We start from the raw sequence: 22834 nt of genomic DNA, 5'->3' as shown, positions 1-22834 counted from the left end.
TATTATAGGCATGTACAGATAATTACGTACGTGTAATGAATTGAGAGTTAATTAGTTATTCCGTTTCCTGAATTCGGACTACATTTCCCAGAACCCCCCACCATCACCACATCCCTCTTTTTTTTTTTTTTTTACGGCATTTCTGCATTTTTCTCGCAGCGGCGGCGGCATCAGGAACTTTCTCAGCCTCAGCCAGACCCCCCCCCCTGTCCCGCAGACTGACCCCTGACCTCCGGAGGGTCCCCCCCCCTCTCTCGGAATTCCTGCCCGTTAGCTCGTCGTGCTAACAAGCCCCTCGATGGCTGCGGCGTGACGGCGAGCGCCGAATCGGACGCGTCGTGGCTCTCGGCGTGAAGCTGCCTCTCCCACGTGGGAAGTGGCGCCGCCTGCCGTCCCCCCCCCGCCGCCTTCCCCGCGTCCCCCCCGCGCTCCTCCCGGTCCGGAGAAGCGTCCGTTCCTGCTGCCGGGTCCACCGTCGGTGTTTTTAAAAAAGGCGGAATTAAGATGGGCTGCACGCTGAGCGCCGAGGACAAGGCGGCGGTGGAGAGGAGTAAAATGATCGACCGGAATCTGCGGGAAGACGGAGAGAAGGCGTCCCGGGAGGTCAAGCTGCTCCTGCTCGGTGAGAGAGAGAGAGAACAGAACAAGAAGTTTCCCCAGAACTGGGAACGCACTTGTTGTTCCACCATTTCTCGGTCTGGATAGGTTGGGCTGCGTTGCTGCTGCGTTCCAGCACGTTCTCCGGGCTCTTCAGAGCGTTGCATGCGGCGTTTTAACACCGATCTAACACGGTGTTTGGTTCTGCCAGAACCATGGACGTTTACTGGCGGGCTGCTATGCAGGAAGACTTTTTACCAGGGTTTAACGAGACGATGGTCACTGGGCTGTAACGAGACGATGGTCACCGGGCTGTAACTAGGACGATGGTCACCAGGCTGTAACGAGACGATGGTCACCGGGCTTTAACGAGACGATGGTCACCTGGCTGTAACGAGACGATGGTCACCGGGCTTTAACGAGACGATGGTCACCTGGCTGTAACGAGACGATGGTCACCTGGCTGTAACTAGGATGATGGTCACCGGGCTGTAACGAGACGATGGTCACCTGGCTGTAACTAGAATGATGGTCACCTGGCTGTAACTAGGATGATGGTCACCTGGCTGTAACGAGGACGATGGTCACCTGGCTGTAACTAGGATGATGGTCACCTGGCTGTAACGAGACGATGGTCACCTGGCTGTAACGATACGATGGTCACCGGGCTGTAACGAGACGATGGTCACCGGCTGTAACGAGACGATGGTCACCGGGCTGTAACTAGGATGATGGTCACCAGGCTGTAACTAGGATGATGGTCACCTGGCTGTAACGAGACGATGGTCACCTGGCTGTAACGAGACTATGGTCACCTGGCTGTAACTAGGATGATGGTCACCTGGCTGTAACTAGGATGATGGTCACCCTGGCTGTAACGAGACAATGGTCACCTGGCTGTAACTAGGACGATGGTCACCTGGCTGTAACTAGGACGATGGTCACCTGGCTGTAACGAGACAATGGTCACCTGGCTGTAACGAGACAATGGTCACCGGGCTGTAACTAGGATGATGGTCACCGGGCTGTAACTAGGATGATGGTCACCGGGCTGTAACTAGGATGATGGTCACCTGGCTGTAACGAGACGATGGTCACCTGGCTGTAACGAGACGATGGTCACCTGGCTGTAACTAGGACGATGGTCACCTGGCTGTAACGAGACAATGGTCACCTGGCTGTAACGAGACAATGGTCACCGGGCTGTAACTAGGATGATGGTCACCGGGCTGTAACTAGGATGATGGTCACCGGGCTGTAACTAGGATGATGGTCACCTGGCTGTAACGAGACGATGGTCACCTGGCTGTAACGAGACGATGGTCACCGGGCTGTAACTAGGATGATGGTCACCGGGCTGTAACGAGATGATTGTCACCGGGCTCTAACAAGATGATTGTAACCAGGCTCTAACGAGATGATGGACCTAACGAGATGATTGTAACCGGGCTATAGCAAGATGATTGTAACCGGGCTCTAGCAAGATGATTGTAACCGGGCTCTAACGAGATGATGGTCACCTGGCTGTAACGAGACGATGGTCACCTGGCTGTAACGAGACGATGGTCACCGGGCTGTAACTAGGATGATGGTCACCGGGCTGTAACTAGGATGATGGTCACCTGGCTGTAACGAGACGATGGTCACCTGGCTGTAACGAGACGATGGTCACCTGGCTGTAACGATACGATGGTCACCGGGCTGTAACGAGACGATGGTCACCGGGCTGTAACTAGGACGATGGTCACCGGGCTGTAACTAGGACGATGGTCACCGGGCTGTAACTAGGACGATGGTCACCGGGCTGTAACTAGGACGATGGTCACCGGGCTGTAACTAGGACGATGGTCACCTGGCTGTAACTAGGACGATGGTCACCTGGCTGTAACGAGATGATTGTAACCAGGCTCTAACGAGATGATGGACCTAACGAGATGATTGTAACCGGGCTCTAGCAAGATGATTGTAACCGGGCTCTAACGAGATGATTGTCACCGGGCTCTAACGAGATGATTGTAACCGGGCTCTAACGAGATGATTGTAACCGGGCTCTAACGAGATGATTGTAACCGGGCTCTAACGAGATGATGGTCACCGGACTCTTAACGAGATGGTTGTCACCGGACTCTTAACGAGATGGTTGTCACCAGGCTCTAACGCGATGATGGTCACCGGACTCTTAACGAGATGATTGTAACCAGGCTCTAACGCGATGATTGTCACCGGACTCTTAACGAGATGGTTGTCCCCGGACTCTTAACGAGATGGTTGTCCCCGGACTCTTAACGAGATGATGGTCACTGGGCTCCAACTAGATGATGGTCACCGGGCTCTAACGAGATGATGGTCACCGGGCTCTAACGAGATGATGGTCACTGGGCTCCAACTAGATGATGGTCACCGGGCTCTAACGAGATGATGGTCACCGGGCTCTAACGAGGTGATGGTCACTGGGCTCCAACTAGATGATGGTCACCGGGCCTAGACACATGCAGTGGTTGTAAAAATGAAGTTATTGTCTGGGACTATTCTGGTTTCAGCTGTGGGTGTCTTTTGATGTGACGCGATAGTGAAATGTTAGTCATCTTTTTGTCTTCTTGTCGGACATGAGGTGAACTTATTATCCTGTTAACAGCTCTTGTGGTGCATGAAGGTGTGCAGCATGTGTGAAATGGCTAGTTTATTGTCTGCTGTAAGAGTTGTGAAATGTACTGCTGTGTCATACCAGCAGTTCTGCCGTAGGATCTCCGAGGAAGGAAAATGGAGCATTTTTAAAGCAGGTTTCCCGGCACGGCTGCTTCCCTTTTGTTGGTGTTGGAACAGAGCTGGACGGAGCGGCTTCTGCAAACTCCATAAAGCCGCCGTGCTTGGGCGGCGGGAACTCTATTCAGCGGGCCTAATGAAACATGTCCTCCTGCGGGGCAGCGCTGACCTGGCTGAAAGAGGCGAGGGATCCGGGGGTCTGTCGCAACAGCGGCGCCTCGTAACGTTTCGTAACTCGACGTGCGAAGCCACTTCCTCCTCTCTGGCGGTTGTATTTCCTCATATCAATCTTGTCCCGCCACTGCCCTGCACACGCCTGCTTCATAGCTGGTGGGGAACGTTCTGCGTTCTGTAGTAAAATTGGATGGAATTTAATTTTTTGTGTGTGTTTTTTTTTCATTCATTAAAAAGGGGAGGGGTCTTCTTGTGCTGAGGGGGCGGGACTGAAATGTGGCGAGACTTGCCAAGTTTACCCAGAGGACCGAGATGAGCGGTTCTTGTGGAACTCATTCTTCAGCCCCCCCCCCCCCAGAATGCTAATGCGGCGGCATGCCGTGGCGCTCCTTTTCCAACGCGGCGCTCGTAACAGTTCCCATGGAGATGCGTAACAGCCCTTCTGACAATCTATCGGTTTTGTTATAAATGCAGATGATCCTCCTGACGCTGGTGAGGGAACCTGAGCACTGTAAGCACCGTTTCTTCACGGCTGTGTGCACGTTGGCGCCCTCCCCCCTTCCTCACAGTTTCTTCCTTTTTCCAGGAACCTCGGTGCGGTGGCACCACATCTACATTCAAGGACTTTATCAGTCTTATCCAGAGAGACGGACGCGATGGTAGTAAGCGGGGTTCGAACCTGGGCCTTCAGGTTCACAAGCGAGTGTGTTACCCACTAGGCTACCACCAGAGAGATGGACGCGATGGTAGTAAGCGGGGTTCGAACCTGGACCTTCTGGTTCACAGGCGGGTGTGTTACCCACTAGGCTACCACCAGAGAGATGGACACGATGGTAGTAAGCGGGGTTCGAACCTGAGCCTTCAGGTTCACAAGCGAGTGTGTTACCCACTAGGCTACCACCAGAGAGATGGACACGATGGTAGTAAGCGGGGTTCGAACCTGGACCTTCTGGTTCACAGGCGGGTGTGTTACCCACTAGGCTACCACCAGAGAGATGGACACGATGGTAGTAAGCGGGGTTCAAACCTGAGCCTTCAGGTTCACAAGCGAGTGTGTTACCCACTAGGCTACCACCAGAGAGATGGACACGATGGTAGTAAGCGGGGTTCAAACCTGGACCTTCTGGTTCACAGGCGGGTGTGTTACCCACTAGGCTACCACCAGAGAGATGGACACGATGGTAGTAAGCGGGGTTCGAACCTGAGCCTTCAGGTTCACAAGCGAGTGTGTTACCCACTAGGCTACCACCAGAGAGATGGACGCGATGGTAGTAAGCGGGGTTCGAACCTGGACCTTCAGGTTCACAGGCGGGTGTGTTACCCACTAGGCTACCACCAGAGAGATGGACACGATGGTAGTAAGCGGGGTTCAAACCTGAGCCTTCAGGTTCACAAGCGAGTGTGTTACCCACTAGGCTACCACCAGAGAGATGGACACGATGGTAGTAAGCGGGGTTCGAACCTGAGCCTTCAGGTTCACAAGCGAGTGTGTTACCCACTAGGCTACCACCAGAGAGATGGACGCGATGGTAGTAAGCGGGGTTCGAACCTGGGCCTTCTGGTTCACAGGCGAGTGTGTTACCCACTAGGCTACCACCAGAGAGATGGACGCGATGGTAGTAAACGGGGTTCGAACTTGGGCCTTTGTGGTCATCTGGTTCATACGTGAGCGTCTGACCCACCAGGCTGCTACCTTCTCCGGTACAGTTCTGGTTGTTCTTCCTTCACTACCGCTGGATCCCTCATTAACCTTCTCTCTCTTGAGCCGCAGCTGGGGAAAAAAATGTCATGCCTTTTTGGCCTAAGCGTGGGCCGCAAGAATTCAGTACGCATCTGATCTCGCTGGTTGGGAATTTCTGTGGTTCTGCTCTGGAGATACCGGGAGGGGGGCCACGAGAATGTCAGTAGCAGATACTGGTTCCTGCTGCAGTGTTGCCCTGAAGATGATCTGTGTGATTTCAGAAAGCTAGAACAATGTAGGAAGTGTGTGTGTGTGTGTGTGTGTGTGTTTTTCTCTTCCAAACTCCGCTCATTTCCACATCGACTCCTGATTCCAGCCCTGAATGGCTCGGTAAAATATTTGTGCCTGCAGAGCGCCGGACCCAGGATGACTGCGTCAGGCCGACCTTTCATCTACATGACATTTAATCTGCCCTGAAATAATAAAAAAAAAAAAAAAAAAGAAACTTTAAACAGAAAGGTTTGCGCCCGTGTTCCTGCTGGGCTTGTGATGTTGGAAGGAGAAGTTGAAAGGCGCCATTCATCACGTAGCAGCCTCCTGAAGGGCTTGTGATTGGCCAGAGGATACATAGGCCTGGCTCTGGGTTATTATCGCCTCTTGATTTATTTTATTTTTTTTAATCTCCAGGTGCTGGGGAGTCGGGGAAAAGCACGATAGTGAAGCAGATGAAGTAAGTTTTCTTTTCACAATTTGGCCTGGTGGTTTTATTTTTGTGTAGTGCATAAACTATCATTGCACCTTCTACAACAGTGCATTAACTAAGGAGAGAGCATAATAAAGATAAATAGAACAAAAATATGTTCATTCATGCATACGCACACAAACATACAGTACAGGCCAAAAGTTTGGATACCTTCTTATTCGATGTGTTTTCTTTATTTTCATGAGCATTTACGTTGGTAGATTCTCACTGAAGGCATCAAAACTATGAATGAACACATGTGGAGTTCTGTACTTAACAAAAAAAGGTGAAATAAGTGAAAACATGTTTTATATTCTAGTTTCTTTGCTCTGATTACTGCTTTGCACACTCTTGGCATTCTCTCGATGAGCTTCAAGAGGTCGTCACCTGAAATGCTTCTCCAACAGTCTTGAAGGAGTTCCCAGAGGTGTTTAGCACTTGTTGGTCCAGCTCACCCCAAACCATCTGGATTGGGTTCAGGTCCGGTGACTGTGGAGGTCAGATCTCCACTTTTTGTTAAGTACATAACTATGAATGAACACATGTGGAGTTTTGATGCCTTCAGTGAGAATCTACCAACGGAAATGGTCATGAAAATAGGTTAATTTATACACCTTAACATTAACCTTGAACAGTGTTTATAATTCTGTAGCTTTACCATCCTGATCAGTTCTTTATTCCTTTGTCTAAGGATCATCCACGAAGATGGTTATTCAGAAGAAGAGTGCAAACAGTACAAGGTGGTGGTGTACAGCAACACCATCCAGTCCATCATTGCCATCATCAGGGCCATGGGCCGACTGAAGATCGACTTCGGAGATGCCGCCAGAGCAGTACGTGTTTGTTGCTTAACCGCCCGGTTGTCAGCACACATCACTTGAATTTGGCCGTGTGAGCCAAGCCTGCACAAGACGTAAGAAATTACGTACTTAGGTGTTGCAGCAAATGAGTTAATTTGGAATTTTTTTATCGAATTGCCGACATTTTGTCAGCTGAAGTTAATAACAGTGTTTATCTTTGGCAGAAAGGGAGCATGTTGTTACTAGAGTGTGTTGGAGAGGCCAAAAAGCATGATCTATATTCTTAATGTCCTCAGCAAGAGACACAGTAGAGATTTGTTTTTGAGAGAGAAATAAGTTTTCTGCAGAAGAACATGCTGTGCTTTAATCCTCCAAACTTATAAAGGTCAAACAAAACCGGACTAAAGATTGACGTCTGAGGAACACCGCTATTAAGATGGCCTTGGGATGAAATCCACCAATCCTCTCAAATATCCATGATGTAAACTAATCGAAAGCAAAGCCTCTAATGTTGACTTTGTTGATTGACAGCTAAACCTAAACACACACAGGCAGCAGAAACTCAGCATTCAGCAATTTATAAAAGATTAAGAAGCTTTAACAGTGTGGAGGTGTTTTTACATGGAAGAATGACTGCGGCTGTGACAGGACCACCTTCTCAAGGCCATTTGATATAAAACTGGAGAATAGTCTTAAAGCCCCCCCCCAGAAAGCAGCAGAACCTGCACTATGAACAGAGCAAAGGTCAATAGTGGCAAAAAAAAACAGAGGAGGCAAAAGCGCATTTATGCCACTGAGCAAAGTGCCGTCCCCACACACTGCTCCCCGGGCGCCTGTCATGGCTGCCCACTGCTCACTCAGGGTGATGGGTTAAATGCAGAGGACAAATTTCACTGTGTGAACCGTGTGCTATGCTGCTGTGTATCACAAGTGACAATAACTTCACTTTTTTTTTAATACTGCCCCCTAGTGGGTGGAGTGTGAAATATCCCGGTGGTCAGATCGTACACATTGCACCTTTAAGACCAACCATATGTTTTTGGACATCTTGTCTTTCAGTGCAGGGTCATCTCCGGTCATTCCTGAACTAATAAACAGTCTTTTTTGCACATCTGGAGTCAGGCTGCTTGTCTGCCATTTGTAGTCTGTTTGTGTTGAAAGCTGCTCTGACTGGAAGCTCGGGGTCTCCCGTTTGTTTCCCGAACTCTCTGTGTGGTGGTCCAGGACGATGCCCGGCAGCTGTTTGTCCTGGCGGGCACGGCGGAAGAGGGCGTGATGTCGGCGGAGCTGGCCGGGGTCATCCGCAGGCTGTGGGTGGACGGCGGTGTGCAGGCCTGCTTCAACCGCTCCAGAGAGTACCAGCTCAACGACTCCGCCTCATAGTAAGGCGACGCTGTTTTTCCTGTCCCTGAGCAAGGTGGATCTTGCATTCCTGGGTCTTGTGTGAACATGTGGATTTTCAGATTTGCTTTGACGATTCACCAGGGAGTTCAGTCCAAATAATATCAGCAGGGGAGTCCAGAGCTTAAAACCCACATCCACACACGACCTCTCAGGCCTGACGTGAAGGATTATCCCACAACCCACGTTTTAGGGTGCTTTCATAGTTAGCTATAAGAATCGTTTCGCGAACTCTGGTACGGTCCTCCTGGTGAGAACACGTACCGACCCAAAACACGATCAAACGCTGCCGCATAATTTGACAACGGTGAATTATGGCTACACTTTGATGTTGTTCTCACAGTTACGTATGATTAATGTACGCCACCTCCTGTGTTGTCTGGTTAATCGCCTTCGGCGACTCCAGTGCATCAGCATGTTGTTTTCGAGACGGAACCGCGCCACATTTTCAAAATGTATGATTTTCCTTAAGTGGTAAATTCATGTAATATAATATAAAACCTGCTTCCTTTGTTTACTTTTGTTGTTGCCACGGCGATAAATGTGACCAATCAGAGAAAGTTCTTGCACTATATGAATCTACATGGGGAAAATCCTATCCTCACAGCAGGGCCCGGTCTCAGGGTGCTGGAAGGCCAGCAGCGTATGACCCTTCAGTGTTGATGTTCTGCACGGGCTTGTTTTATCCAGGCGTCAGAACACACGCCGCGGATTTAAGATCACAGCTCAAAACTAATATTCACACCTCAGATATGAAAAGCTGCCAGACAGTAAAAAAAATATGGGTCTTGTCAATATAACCGTTTGAGTATCGTGATTAACCCGAATTATTCCTGTTTGAACAGTTTATAGCGTTGATCACTGCATCCTCACCCGTGTCCTACAGTTACCTGAATGACCTGGACCGCATATCCCAGCAAAGCTACATCCCCACCCAGCAGGACGTGCTGAGGACCAGAGTTAAAACCACCGGCATCGTGGAAACGCACTTCACCTTCAAGGAGCTCTACTTCAAGTCAGTACCGACGTAATCTTTAATCTACATTTTACATTTACAGCATTTACCAGGCGCCCTCATCCAGAGCGACTTACAATCAGTAGTTACAGGGACAGTCCCCCCCTGGAGACACTCAGGGTTAAGTGTCCTGCTCAGGGACACGATGGTAGTAAGTGGGGTTTGAACCTGGGTCTTCTCGTTCATAGGCGAGTGAGTTTACCACTAGGCTACCACCACCCCCTAATCTAATGTTATGGTGATCGTATAATTTCGTACCACTACCACTATTATTATTGTCATAGCAGATCATATACCACATACACTCATTGCTGCTACTTGTCTGCCTAGTTTGTCTCGACCTGCACTATTTTGTGGGTCTTTCTTGTTTTGAAAGGCATAAATACCGTGAGTTTAGTGATCATGGCCCGTATACTACATCTACTACACTTACTACCATTGTGTCCCTGAGCAAGACACTTAACCCTGAGTGTCTCCAGGGGGGGGCTGTCCCTGTAACTACTGACTGTAAGTCGCTCTGGATAAGGGCGTCTGGTAAATGCTGTAAATGTAAATGGGCTGTTAATAGAGAGTAATTCGGGGCTCAGAGGAACATGTGAAGAGATGTGGAATATGTGGGCTTTGCAGCATCGTGATGCCTTCTGTTGCGTGTCTTCTGTCGTGCAGGATGTTCGACGTGGGGGGACAGCGCTCCGAGAGGAAGAAGTGGATCCACTGCTTCGAGGGCGTCACCGCAATCATCTTCTGCGTGGCCCTCAGTGACTATGACCTTGTCTTGGCAGAAGATGAGGAGATGGTGAGGAGCAAATCTCCTCAGTAGAGAGCGTAATGAGTAGAGATTGTAACGATACGGGCAGCGATACGCCGATTTCTCTGCATTAATCCAGTCGTAAACGCGGGGACGCGTCTGAATAAACGACAGAAGCTTCATTCATTTCCCAGACATCTCGTAAAAATCGGCCAGCTCGTTTAGTTTAATGAGTGTCGAATCTCACCCTACTTTGGCACGTTCACCACCGACCGGATCCGTTGTGGATTTTGGACTTCCTTTCCAGTTCTGTAATTGCCATACAAACACACGAACGCATGATTTTATATTGACGGCAGGTCAGTTTTGGTCTTCTTGATCACGGTGGTGAGCTGGAGAGCTTCGGCAGAGCCGGGCGCCTCACGATAAAAGCTCTTTTGTGGAGCTCCCTGCTCGCCAGGGTAATTCCGCACGGTCGGGACGACCAACCAGGGGGGCCGTAACGATTGGGTCGCGATGCGGGGGCTAATGAAAGGTTCGTTCTGTTGCGCCGTCTGCAGAACCGCATGCTGGAGAGCATGAAGCTCTTTGACAGCATCTGCAACAACAAGTGGTTCACGGACACCTCCATTATCCTGTTCCTCAACAAGAAGGACCTGTTTGAAGAGAAGGTCAAGAGGAGCCCTCTCACCATCTGCTACCCGGAATACCCTGGTGAGGAAATGTTTTGTGTTTTTGTGGAACGTGCGCTATTGATGAACGCATTCAGATCCATCATGAGCTTTGCGGCACTGTCTTGTCATTCAGGTTTTATTATTTTTTTTAAATGCTTTTTACAGTGTACATTGGCACACTGCACGCCTAATACGAATGAGACGTGGTGCCCAGTGTCTCTAGTGGGATGGAAGGTATGGAGCAATAATTGGAAGGAACGTTCACAGGAGCCAACACATTTTTTTTTTATTTAAAAATCCAATTCACTGAATCATTTAATCGTTTTTTTTTTTTTTTTTACATTATTAGTTTCTATGTTTTAAGAATCAGCGTTTTCCAGTGAGCTCTGTTGATGTGTGAGGCGGTCAGGCTGGGGTCTCCTGGAGTGGCTCTGTTGAAGAGTGGCCGTCCCTCTGTGTAAACGGACAGGATTTATGGGGCTGGGCAGGAGCAGAGAACCCCTTTCAAAGTTCACTGTTCCGCTCATTTTAGGGTTGTTCTTCAATGCTCGCTTTCTGGTGAACTCCCATGTGCCAATCTGTGTCTGTTCAGGCTCAAACACGTACGAAGAGGCTGCCGCCTACATCCAGTGTCAGTTCGAGGGCCTGAACCGGCAGAAAAACACCAAGGAGATCTACACCCACTTCACCTGCGCCACCGACACCAAGAACGTGCAGTTCGTGTTCGACGCGGTCACCGACGTCATCATCAAGAACAACCTGAAGGAATGTGGCCTTTACTACTGAGCGTGCTGCTTTTAAACGGTGTGTTGGACTGGCGCTACGTGGCTTGTTCGTCAGCCCGTGGTTAAAACTCGTATTAATGATCTGTTCCCTCCCACCTGCAGGCCTCGAGGATTCTGGGACGTCTGTGTAGGAAAAGATTTGGGAGAACTGAGACAATCACCCGGCTGTACACACGGAACATTTAAAACTCCGCATGGTCCGCACGCTGGAGGCTTTTCCTCCATGTTCAGCCACCAGAGGTTGTCGGGGGGGGAATAAATTTTAAAAATCGTATTTTTCTGTTTTTCATTTCCTGGGACGTGGCATCCCGCATGCAGCAAAGCGTTTTGGTGACCGGGGATGAGCTGCCAGATAACAAGCAGCCGACTCGCTTGGTACTATGCATGGCTGAACTACCCCACCCAGACTGTTAGCCCCGCCCTGCGGGCGTGTCTGTCTGTGCCATAAGAACTGTGACTTCCCCCTTCCCCCACACTCGCGCCAGTAGACTAGATTTGTTTTCACACGTTTGATAACTTATTAATATATATTTCTTTTAATAACCTGGTCTAACCTGGTCTTTTTTTTTTTTTTTTTTAAGAATCTGGCGGAAACTGTGTGCTACTCTCTAAAACCTCCTTTTTCTTTCTTTTGTTCTTTTTACAGGCTCGCCAATAGAAAATTTTAATAGCCATTGCCAACTATAACTAAAAAGAACAGATTGATGTTTTTTTTTTTTTTTTTTTTTTTTTTTTTTTTTTTTGCAACTAACAATACATGGGTGACATTTTGATGAAACGCTATTTTCTATGTAAGGATCCACTACAGCCCAGCATGTACATTTCACCCTAGATCGACTTTCTCATGGCCTTGATGCTGACTGCTGCTCAAATGTAGTCCTGTCGTGGCATCTCTGCTTGGTTCTTCTCAAGGCGCACTTGATCCTTTTCTCCTTAATCCTGTGGATTTTCATCTAAAGCAAAAAAGAGAAAATTTTACATTGGACCAAACATCAACGGGTTTGTGCTTGAGGGAACGTTTTCAATGGACATAAGTGTTCTGTTTTCGGGGGCGCTGCGGCCCCGTAGCATGCCTTCACTCTTTGTACAGAGAATGTTCTGCCAATGTTCCGACCGCGGTCTTGTGTGAGAGATTGTGAGCCCTTCCACCTATTAAAATGGCTGCACTGCGCCTGGAGGTGGATCCGCGGACAGAGCCGGTACAGTTCGGCTTTGTTCGAATGAATAGTTTCTCAACACTGTTCGATGGTGCACGAAGATCATCTGATTTTATTATTGTTCCTTTTATAGCTTTCAAAAAGACAAGCAGCTGAACGGTGCTTTCAGTTCCTTTTGGAGAATTGACCACTAATATGTATTAAAGCACTGCATCACATTTTGACTCGCTGCCTTGTTCTTGCTTGTTTTTTCATATATTTAACTTCAGGGATTAAAAGCACAATGTTCTTCACTTTTGTTCATTCAGGACTGACATTCCATTTCACTCATTTTAATGACTCATTTAATTAATATCAATTACCTGTGTTGACTTTTACATTTGATGTTAGTTTCCATTTTAATATGTTATATTAGCAACAGTAATATTAGACTGATATGTAATGTACAGTTACATTAAATTAGGTGGTTTTGTTTTTTGATGTTCATCCAAGACTTCTGCGTTGTCCAGATCCAGTCCATGGTGAGCCGCTGCAGTCCACACTGCAGAAACACAGGTGTTCCACCCATGATGTCCATAATGTAACTCAAGGCTCGACATCATGATATATAGTAGCCTTGAGTAACAAATTACCTCTGTATTTAAATTTTTTTTTTAAATGTAATTAATCAGAGTCTTTGCAATCAATCAATTAATTAATTAATTAATTAAAATATGATATATTATTTAATAGGGTTATAGTGGGTGACAGAATCAAATAATAGACATGAACATGAATATTGTCAAAGCATTCAATTCAATCTCTGGCTAAAATTGGGCGAAGTTAGAAATAAATTGCTATTTTAAGTAATATAAGTACATTTTCAGAATGATGTCATTAAATTCTAATAAAAATTTTAACATTTAAGTGCAGATTTTTTTCTCATTTAACACATGAAAAAAACTTGTCAATGTGGAAACTGCCCCTGTGCAAATGGAGCTGATTGAAGAGACCTGCGCATGAGCTCCGATTGCAAGTTTTGATTGGTTGTGAAACCAATTTAGGAATTTCTGTGCAGTAAATGTGAGATGCTCCAGACTTGAGTGCCCTGATCAATGTAATCGGCCTACCAGGAAATCGGACACTGACAAAAGTTCCCCTTTGCTTGGAATGCAAATTAACGTGTTAAACTCCCATAAACCCTATAAACAATCTTAGATATCAAGAAAATAATGGATGGTAATGTGGAGAGTTGTAACATCTTAAAGGTACAGTGTGGCAGCTGGAAAGTGTAAAAACCGTACACTAGGGGGCAGAATTTCATCAGAGTTGATGTGACATGGTGGCGTTACAATGCCACTACTAAATACTACTGCTGTTTTTCAGCCATTTTTAGACATATACACTATATTCAAGCATATAAGACATTTTACAGCAATGCTCTGTGTATTGGACCAGTTGTTCCTAGTTTTCTCTCCCACTTTTAGTGCCAGCACAGGCTACACTTCATCTGTGGGATCACTCTTATGGAAAAAGGAAGAAAAAATTAATAATGCAATGACAAGAATTTTAATATGACTACTGGCCAATGACACAGAAAAGGCTCACATGATTTTTGTTTTTTTCTCCCTTTTTGCAGGCCACATGCAGGCCAAAGTGGCTCTATCTTTCGAAGCCACTGCTTAAACGGTGCTCATCTCTGATGTCCCCACGAAATATCCCCAAATCTTGCTTTATGTGCTTCCTCTCAACGTAATGCAGATGTTACGTGAGGTTCTGTGGTCCACGCGTAAAGACAAGTGAATATATGTACATCTGACCTGTCACACGTGGTGGAGGTAAAAAAACGAGAGACTGGAGCAGTGAGGTGAAGTTGATGCACATCTTTATTTCGTGTTTTCTACACTTACAGGCCAGGAGGGTTAAAGAGAGATTTACAGCTCCGGTTCGCAATGGAACAACAGGCCTCTAGCTCCTTCCATCAAACCTTTAAATATATATCTGTTCATTCATGCTTTCGTTCATACGAGTCTTGTATAGATATAGAGTTGTTCATGCGGTGCTTTAATTATTTGGGAATTAAATCTTTATTCGCCTACTCTTATTTACAAAGCACACCTACTGTGTTTGACCCCAGAAACATAATTTTTTACACGTTTTAACTGATTACATCAAAAACAGTTCTGTTCTGGTTTGCGGGACTCTGTGTTCTGGTAATGGGTAACGAAGACTATTTACTGCTTAATCACTGTACAGATTAAAATGACTATTCAGATAACTTTACTTCGTTTAATAAGTTACATCAACTTGCAGATTTTCAAAAATGGGCCACATCGTTCTAGCAATTACAGATCAGGATGAGGAGGCGTCTACAAGCCGAATTACCAGACGTGTCTCTTAGCGCTCAGTGAAGATTTGTCCGTTCTGCCTTTAAAAAAATAATAGTAATAAAGAAAGAAAATGTGGGTTTTGTGTTTTTCCGACTACGCAGGAACTGAAGTCGAGACTCGCAGCTCACTGTCAGGCAAAGGAGCAGCGAAAAGGTGTCGTGAGAGGGGACGTCCGAGGGCCAGGGGCTTGGGTGGAGGTCCAGCTGCAGCGGGTCGCTCTGCTGTGCCCTCAGCACAGAACCAAACAAATCCTATTGCTCGGGCGAGGGAGGAAGGAGGGAAGCATCTGCGAGGGGAAGAAGAGCGTCATCACAGCACAGCAAAGCCACCCGAATTCGGGCCTTTTCTAATCATGATTGTCCTTTACAGAAGATACACGGGAGGTAGCGGCCTAGCGGGTAACACACTCGCCTATGAACCAGAAGGCCCAGGTTCAAACCCCACTTACTACCATCGTGTCCCTGAGCAAGACACTTAACCCTGAGTGTCTCCAGGGGGGGGACTGTCCCTGTCACTGCTGTTTCTAAGTCGCTCTGGATAAGGGCGTCTGGTAAATGCTGTAAAAAAAAAAGGATCTGGACGTACCGTCATGTGTTCTAAGTGCTTAGAACAGGCCGCAGTCCTTAAGGTTTTCTTTGATGATAATGTCTGTCACGGCGTTGAACACGATCTCGACGTTCTTTGTGTCTGTGGCACAGGTCATGTGGGAGTAGATCTCCTTCACGCCCTTCTTCATGTTCAGCTCCTCGAACTGCGACTTGATGTAGCCGCTGGCGTCCTCGTACGTGTTGGGGCCTGGGTTTCGGTGAAGATGAGAGGGCGATGCTTACGGTATGTGAGATCTTTTATTGAGTGGGGGAGATTGAACTGTGGCTGAAGAAGAAGTGGTTCCGTCAGACTTACCATCATAATCTGGGAAGCAGATACTCAGGTGGACTTTCTTAATCTTCTCCTGGAAGAGATCTTTCTTGTTGAGGAAAAGCACAATGGAAGTGGTGGCAAAGAACCTGTGGTTGCAGATGCTGTTGAATAGATGGAGACTCTCATGCATGCGGTTCTGTGGGGCGGAACGGGAAGAGAGAGGAGGAGGAACTCAGTCAGGAGCCGGCCAAGCCTTACAGCAAAACCTGTGAGCTGGATTCATGTGAATCAGGAGACGGGCCGATACCCATCTTCTCCTTCTTATTTTTTTTTCCCGGAAAGATGCTATCAGCGGAATATAACTCACCACTTCATCGTCCTCCACCAGCACCATGTCGTAGGCGCTGAGGGCGCCACAGAAAATGATGCAGGTCACACCCTCGAAACAATGGATCCACTTCTTCCTCTCTGACCTCTGGCCGCCCACGTCGAACATCCTGGTCACCAGGAAGGGTCCGGTTAGAGACGCGGCGACTTCAAGAAACCTCCGCGTCGCCGCCGGAGACGCGCCAGACTGACCTGAAGTGCAACTCTTTGCAGCCAAACTGCTCCTCGATGATGCCGGTGGTCTTGACTCGAGACCGCAGCACATCCTGCTCCGTGGGCAGGTAGTCCGGTTTGGCGATCCTGTCCAGCTCGTTCAGGTAGCTGTGAAAGAGGGGTTGGGCCTTTACTCACCCCGATACCGCTGAGGATTGTGGGTGCTTTTTTTTTTTTCTCGTGTACTCACTATCCAGCGGAGTCGTTGAGCTGATACTCGGCGGCTCTGTCAAAGGCAGCCTGCACGCCGGAGTCCTTCCACAACCTCTTGATGACGTCAGCCAGCTCGGTCGGCATGGTGCCCTCCTCGGTGGAGTCGGACAGGTTCTGCAGCTTCTGCCCATCTTCCTGAATGCACATTTTGCCTCAGTTAGGCCGCTACGCTCTGTGGGCCCACACACCCCTGCCTACGAGTGCTCGGTGTGAACCGCTAACCTGCGCTGATGTGCCTCCATAGCTGATGTCCAGCATTTCCATGCCTCTGATGATGGCCAATATAGACTGCAGGATGTTGCCGTAGATGATGGCTCGAAATTCCATTTGCTCTTCTTTCGTATAACCACCTTGGTGAAGAATTCTAGGCAGGGAGAATATAAAGGTCAAAGCCGAGAGATTCGTTCTCAATGAGGCAATGCATTCCACACGTTGTGTAATGAAAGTAAATAGTATGACATGAATTTCTAATCTTTGACAGTTACTCAAAACTTCAGCTCTAAATGTTCAAGTGAGCTGCGCTTGTTTGGTGGTCAGTAGTCGTTACTACATGTTAAGACCTAGTAGCCTAGTGGGTGACATGAACCAGATGACCACAAAGACCCAGGTTCAAACCCCACTTATTACCAGGGGTGGGGGGACTGTCCCCCTGAGGTCTGGATAAGGGCGTCTGGTAAATGCTGTAAATGTAAATGTAAGATTAGCACCTTAATGTAACATCTGGGGACCAAATGTTTCAAGCCCCAAGCATATCTATAAAAGGGGAAATAAGTAATTAGCAATAAGACAAGTACTCACTTCATCTGCTTTACAATTGTGCTCTTCCCCGACTCACCAGCACCTTCAAGAATAAGAAATTGAATTAGCAACTTAACAAACTTTATTTGATCCAGTTTACTTGATGCATGTCTGCTGTTGTTAGCTGGGACGTGAGCTCATCAGTTTGATTTAAATGACGCCACTGGTTTAAAACCTCACACGAAAGCTGCGGTGTGGTCGCGTGGAAAAGGTCATCGCTCTGATATTTTCGACATGCTCTGGGGAGTGGGGGGGTCTCATAAAAACTGATCAGGTCTTCAATTAGACTAGACGTACGTCACGGCTCATCGGCTTAACTCCCCATCCTGATTAGGAGGACGACACTTCCAACCCGCCTAACCTCCCTGCTAAACACCCATTACTGTGTGTACAGTGGATTAAGAGACTTGGCACTTGTAGGATCTTCATGACCATGTAACATTTCCATAATATCTATGTAAGATTGCAAAACCAGTCACATTCTGTGCCATTTTTTTCCCATTATCAGTTTCAATCACAGTGTACAAATAATGAAAGATCTGAATTTCTTCAATGACAGCAATGTGTGTGTGTGTGTATATATATATATTTATAGCAGTTGAATGGGTACTATCTACCTGAAGTTTGGTTTCTGATCATTAGAAAAAGTGAAATGAACATGAAATGCGATAAAACGATTAGCAGGAGCAAGGAAAAGTCCTGCTTGACTTCCTGCTGCCTTCTAGAACGATCCATCGGCATCATTCTTGATCCTTTATGGCACTGTTTTGCTGTCTGTTTCACTCACAAACATGGCAATATATTTTTCTATAATTGTTATAATTGTAAATGTGAATATTGTTAGTCTGGGTAAATACTGATTTAATTTATAAGGCAATTGCACGTCTTAATATTCTAATCTATAAAGCCGTTTTTTTATGGTTTTTATTCTTTTTATGACATGCTTGCTCTTGATTGACCAATAAGCCATTTAAAAAAACAATAAAATAATATGAATTTCCTGAACCTGGAAATGAAGTTCATGTGAGTGAATAAAGCTGGTTTGTTAGATGCTAGATGATGAGCTCAGAGCATCTTCTAAACAAGGGGTCTAAGGGGGTGTCCCAGGTATGCAGTGGTTGGTCCAAGGAAGGACAATGGAAGGGTGATCCAGCCACAGGGTTGTGTAACAAGCCTGCTGAGGTTTCAGCACTGGTCCATTAGAGTCCATCACAGTTTGTAAGTTTGCAGATGGGGCAATCAGAGTGTCCATCCTGACCCCATGTACAATGGTAATTGCCATGGAAGAACGTGCCGGGTCCATTGAATCATGTTTAGTTCAGTGTATGTGTGTCATTTACCAGAAATGGCACCAGGAGGCCCTATGGAAGTGAAATGGTGCCCTGGTTCTGCTGGGAAACTTTGGGTCCAGCATTCGTACCGATGGTACTTGCACACGTACACGTATTCCCTCTTTCTCAATCCAGCTGAGCATCTATTAGTACCAGATTCCAGGACACCTTTAGAGATCTTATGGTGTCCATATCTCAAGGAGTCAGAGGTGGGACCCACACAATACAAGACAGGGGGGTTTGAATGCTGTGGTCGTTGGTTGATTTGGCCTTTTTAACAGATGCATTCCATGTTATATCTATACTCTAATTGATCATTTGATTTTGTTTTGGTGATATTATGTACACCCAACACAATTTAAGTCTTTTTTTAGACCTTGAGGTCTGGAGCCAAAAATGAGCTCAGTGTGAGCCCCAGGATTTAACCCCTCAGTAATCGGATTTCCTCCCTCGCTGTCACTGTACCATAATGCAGCCGAGGTTGTGATCTGTTAAGAAGTCATCACCTCAGCTTGCCTTCAGAAAAACGAAGGGGCTCAAGTGAAAGGGAAGAAATTTTCCCGCTCTTCATTTACACGTACATCACCGCGATTAATGTGATGGAGTAGAAGCTGGGACAATCAAAATGTATGTGTACATATATATATATATATATATATGTGCCTGTAAATCTCTAATTTCAACATGACACTGTAAGTTCATCAACGTCTGTTTGTGTGAAACAGCAATTTAATGGAAAGACGATCAAAGTAAATAAAATGAAACCATGGCACCCCTCAGTCTCCTCTTCACGAGGTTCACCAAGATGACACGTGATATTAATTGCCTGAGGATCCTTCCCTGGATAAGTGTGACTCTAATCTTTCCTGTTATTTTTTAGTTTTTTTTTCTTGAAGCAAGTAACATTGCACTCATTTCATTATGCAAATTATGTATAAATAGCTGAAGAAAAATATCATGCAGATTAGAAATGCTTGGAAATTGGTGAGAAGTCCAAAAAATGTTTGCTTGATCCAGTGGACAAGACCCCTAAAATTGGAGACTGTCTCCTTACCCAGCAGCAGGAGCTTCACGGTCTTGGCCTCCTTGTCGGCGTCCTCCTGGAGCTGCTTTTCCAGCTCTTTGGACTTCTTGGCCATTTCTTTATCCTCGGCGCTCGCTCCACTTCCCATGTCTTCACCTTCCCCGTCCAAAGAGTCCAAATCCTCGAGGAATGAAATTTTGCCGGCTGTCTCTGTACAAAGAGAACAGAGAAACTGGTGCTCCCACCGAGGCGACGGGCCGAGAGTGGACTGCTCAGGCTGGCAGGAACTCTAGGGGCTTGGGTCTCCCGGGCTCACCCTCGTCAGACAGGTTGCTCTGGACCCAAGTGAACAGAACTGTCTCTCAGCTCCGAGGCTTGGTCCACTCTAATTCCTCTCACTACAAACCTAATGCCTAAGGTTGGGATTGGGCAGGGTTTTTTTCTGATCTTCCTGTGTGAACCGGCCAATCCAATTAGCCTAGCTAACAAGGGCACACAGTGAAGGTTGCGAAAGACCGTAAGACCGTGATGGCCCAGCATGGCCAGTTCTGTCAGGGTGGGATGGAGGGCGGGAGATATCTATGAGCAAAATGACCAGCTTGAGCTGTAGGTTTCGCCCTAAAATCGAGACCATTGGAGCGCCAGGGTGTGTGGGCCAAGTCCCTGTGTTTGCACGCTGTGACCCAGAGTAGATTACAATTTAGATAACTTGGTTTGGATAAAAAAGCTCTAAGAACAGCACAGCACTTTGGCCATTTAGTCTGGCCTACATTTTTCTTTAATGGAGCCCAGAACATCCTGTCTTCAGTTTACCTCGACCGGGGGAGCCTGTCTTTTGTCTCTAGGAAGCTCTGGCAATGTCTGGCATTGCACTAACTGCCCCATTACAGGCCGGGCAGCCGTGCAAAATGGACATTTGCAGAAGATCCAGTCGTGCATTATGTAACGGGTGTGTGGACGGAGGACTGGCTGTAATGGCATAAGCCCGCAGAGGTCAGTATGCCTCGCCTGGCCCTCACTGTGACGCAGTAGCCACAATAAGCTCCCTAATTATCATCCCTTACATTCACTATAGATTTAAGAGATCACCAACCCACTGCAATGACAATTAACGGAGGTGGGGTCAAACAATCTTCAGACTCACATGATTTATGGGTTTTTGCATGCACTACTGCGCATGTCTTTTATTATTCTTTGTCGGTTTTTGTCACTGAGAGACACTCAAATGGGAACATCAAGTCACCGGTCCGCTAAAACGTCTATGCAACTTGACGTCAAACAAGCAGCAACATTAAACGATCCAGATATCCAAATGGTGAGTTTCTGCCCAAAGTCACCTGCCCCGCATTCCACCATTGCCAGCGCAGCCCCCTCTCTGCGAGGGGACAGAATTAAACCCACGTCACTTTGAATAAGCTGGTGGCAGGTTGCTGGGGACTCAAATCCCTAAATGCTTCCAAGAGGAATAGAGCAAGCTAATCATGGTATCCTTCTAGTCATCTGTGCCAATCTCATTACGGTCTCTCTGGCCTACCCCTTCCCCTCCCGCTGCATTAGCTCTGTTGATCTATTGACAAGATTACTCACCGAGTCCTAGATAAACCTGGGACGAGGAGCTTTTATGATGGCAGATGGCAACTTCCTGCCTTTCTCCAGCTTCTCAGGGCAAACGGACATGATGTGCACAGAAACCCCTATTATTACCTCTATTTACCGCTTATTTAGTGCTATGAAAGTCTTAAAGAGACACGTTGTTCACTATATAATGAATGTCTGAACGTGCAAAAGAACCAGTGTTGCAGCAGCATGTTGCAGCAACATGATCTGATGTCGCTGAGGTGACATTTATACCCAAAGCTTCTTCCATTATCTAATTACTGAGTCTGTAGCAACATAGCGTTTAGTGTGTTGATCAGGGACACTGTGGTGGTAGCAGCAGTAGTAAGAGTCTCTGGGTCAGTTTGTTGGACACTAGGCTACTGCTGACCTGTTAGTGGTGTAGCTAGCTACACATGACTTTACATCACTTAACTGTGCACTTTGTCACCAAAAGCTGCATATACCTCCATTAATGTCTAGACAATAAAAATTTCATGAGACATGAGGACATGGCAGACAACAATAGTGCAGCATTTCTGGTTTGTGTGCATAATTATAGCAAATTTCTGAGCCATATTTTGTATTTGGGTGGTAGTAGCCTAGTGTGTAACACACTCGCCTATGAACCAGATGACCCGGGTTCGAATCCCACTTACTTCCATTGTGTCCCTGAGCAAGACACTTAACCCTGAGTTGCTCCAGGGGGACTGTCCCTGTAACTACTGATTGTAAGTCGCTCTGGATAAGGTCGTCTGATAAATGCTGTAAATGTATTTGGGAAGCACTTTTTGACTGGAGTTGTGTCTTCAAATACGTTATGTAACACCTGCTGTAAGAGTTAATGATCATATTAAATGCACATATGCAATGTATTAAATGCAATTCATTAAATAAAACTGTACTATTGCAAACATGTATTAGATATTATTTTTGAAATAATTTTTTGTTCTAATATTTGTTCACTAATATATACACACAAGACCATGCATTTAACACATTGCATATATACATTTAAGTACTTTTCAAAAGGCATTCCAAACATCTCCGCTTCAAGGCTTTCCATGTGTCAGTGCAAAAAAACTGCATTTTAACCTATATAAACCAGAAGAGGATGTGAATACTTAGTCCTGTCCCACAAGAGGGTGCTGCCCTCACTGTTGAGGATCTGTGTGAGTGTGTGTATGTGTGTGTGTGTGTGTGTGTGTGTGTGTGTGTGTGTGTGTGTGTGTGAATGCTCAGCGTGTTTATAAATGTAACATCTTGATCAGGGTCAATTACAACCTCTACAGTGTAATATTATGACCGTGCCGCAGTGTACCACATGACCATTGTGGGCAATATTTCAAGATTCAAGAGAGGTTTATTGTCAATACATCAATACATAAAGTGTATTGAAATACAATTTCACACAGAATCCCATTGTGCATTTATACAAATAAATAAAACATATATGCATATGCAAACAGCTACATTTTTATTTACTCTGAACTTAAATACCTTTG

The 22834-nt window shown here is 46.6% G+C and overlaps 2 protein-coding genes across 3 annotated transcripts; one reads left to right on the top strand and one right to left on the bottom strand.

Moving 5' to 3' along the window:
* Nucleotides 1-259: 259 nt before the first annotated feature.
* On the top strand, nucleotides 260-11654 carry LOC114798791 (guanine nucleotide-binding protein G(k) subunit alpha). 2 transcript variants are annotated; one of them, XM_028994748.1, is made up of 9 exons: nucleotides 260-622; nucleotides 5903-5945; nucleotides 6649-6790; nucleotides 7982-8139; nucleotides 9045-9173; nucleotides 9840-9969; nucleotides 10482-10635; nucleotides 11188-11399; nucleotides 11483-11654. In XM_028994748.1, exons 1-8 carry the CDS (start codon nucleotides 505-507, stop codon nucleotides 11379-11381), a joined length of 1068 nt encoding a protein of 355 aa, XP_028850581.1. In that variant the 5' UTR covers nucleotides 260-504; the 3' UTR covers nucleotides 11382-11399; nucleotides 11483-11654. The 2 variants fall into 2 exon arrangements, with proteins under 2 accessions (XP_028850581.1, XP_028850583.1); XM_028994750.1 differs by lacking the exon at nucleotides 260-622 and adding an exon at nucleotides 4791-5510.
* A 2730-nt stretch (nucleotides 11655-14384) lies between these two features.
* Nucleotides 14385-20155, bottom strand: LOC114798792 (guanine nucleotide-binding protein G(t) subunit alpha-2-like). Its single transcript, XM_028994751.1, has 9 exons — nucleotides 19764-20155; nucleotides 17379-17421; nucleotides 16803-16944; nucleotides 16558-16715; nucleotides 16347-16475; nucleotides 16135-16264; nucleotides 15810-15963; nucleotides 15492-15701; nucleotides 14385-15192 (listed from the first exon to the last, which is right to left on the bottom strand). Exons 1-8 carry the CDS (start codon nucleotides 19879-19881, stop codon nucleotides 15511-15513), a joined length of 1065 nt encoding a protein of 354 aa, XP_028850584.1. The 5' UTR covers nucleotides 19882-20155; the 3' UTR covers nucleotides 14385-15192; nucleotides 15492-15510.
* Between the last annotated feature and the right edge of the window lie 2679 nt (nucleotides 20156-22834).

Source organism: Denticeps clupeoides, chromosome 10, assembly GCF_900700375.1.
Source record: "Denticeps clupeoides chromosome 10, fDenClu1.1, whole genome shotgun sequence".
Classification (NCBI taxonomy): Eukaryota; Metazoa; Chordata; class Actinopteri; order Clupeiformes; family Denticipitidae; genus Denticeps; species Denticeps clupeoides.
The sequence above is the reverse complement of the archived record's forward strand: the minus strand, read 5'-3'. Positions and strand labels throughout refer to the sequence as shown.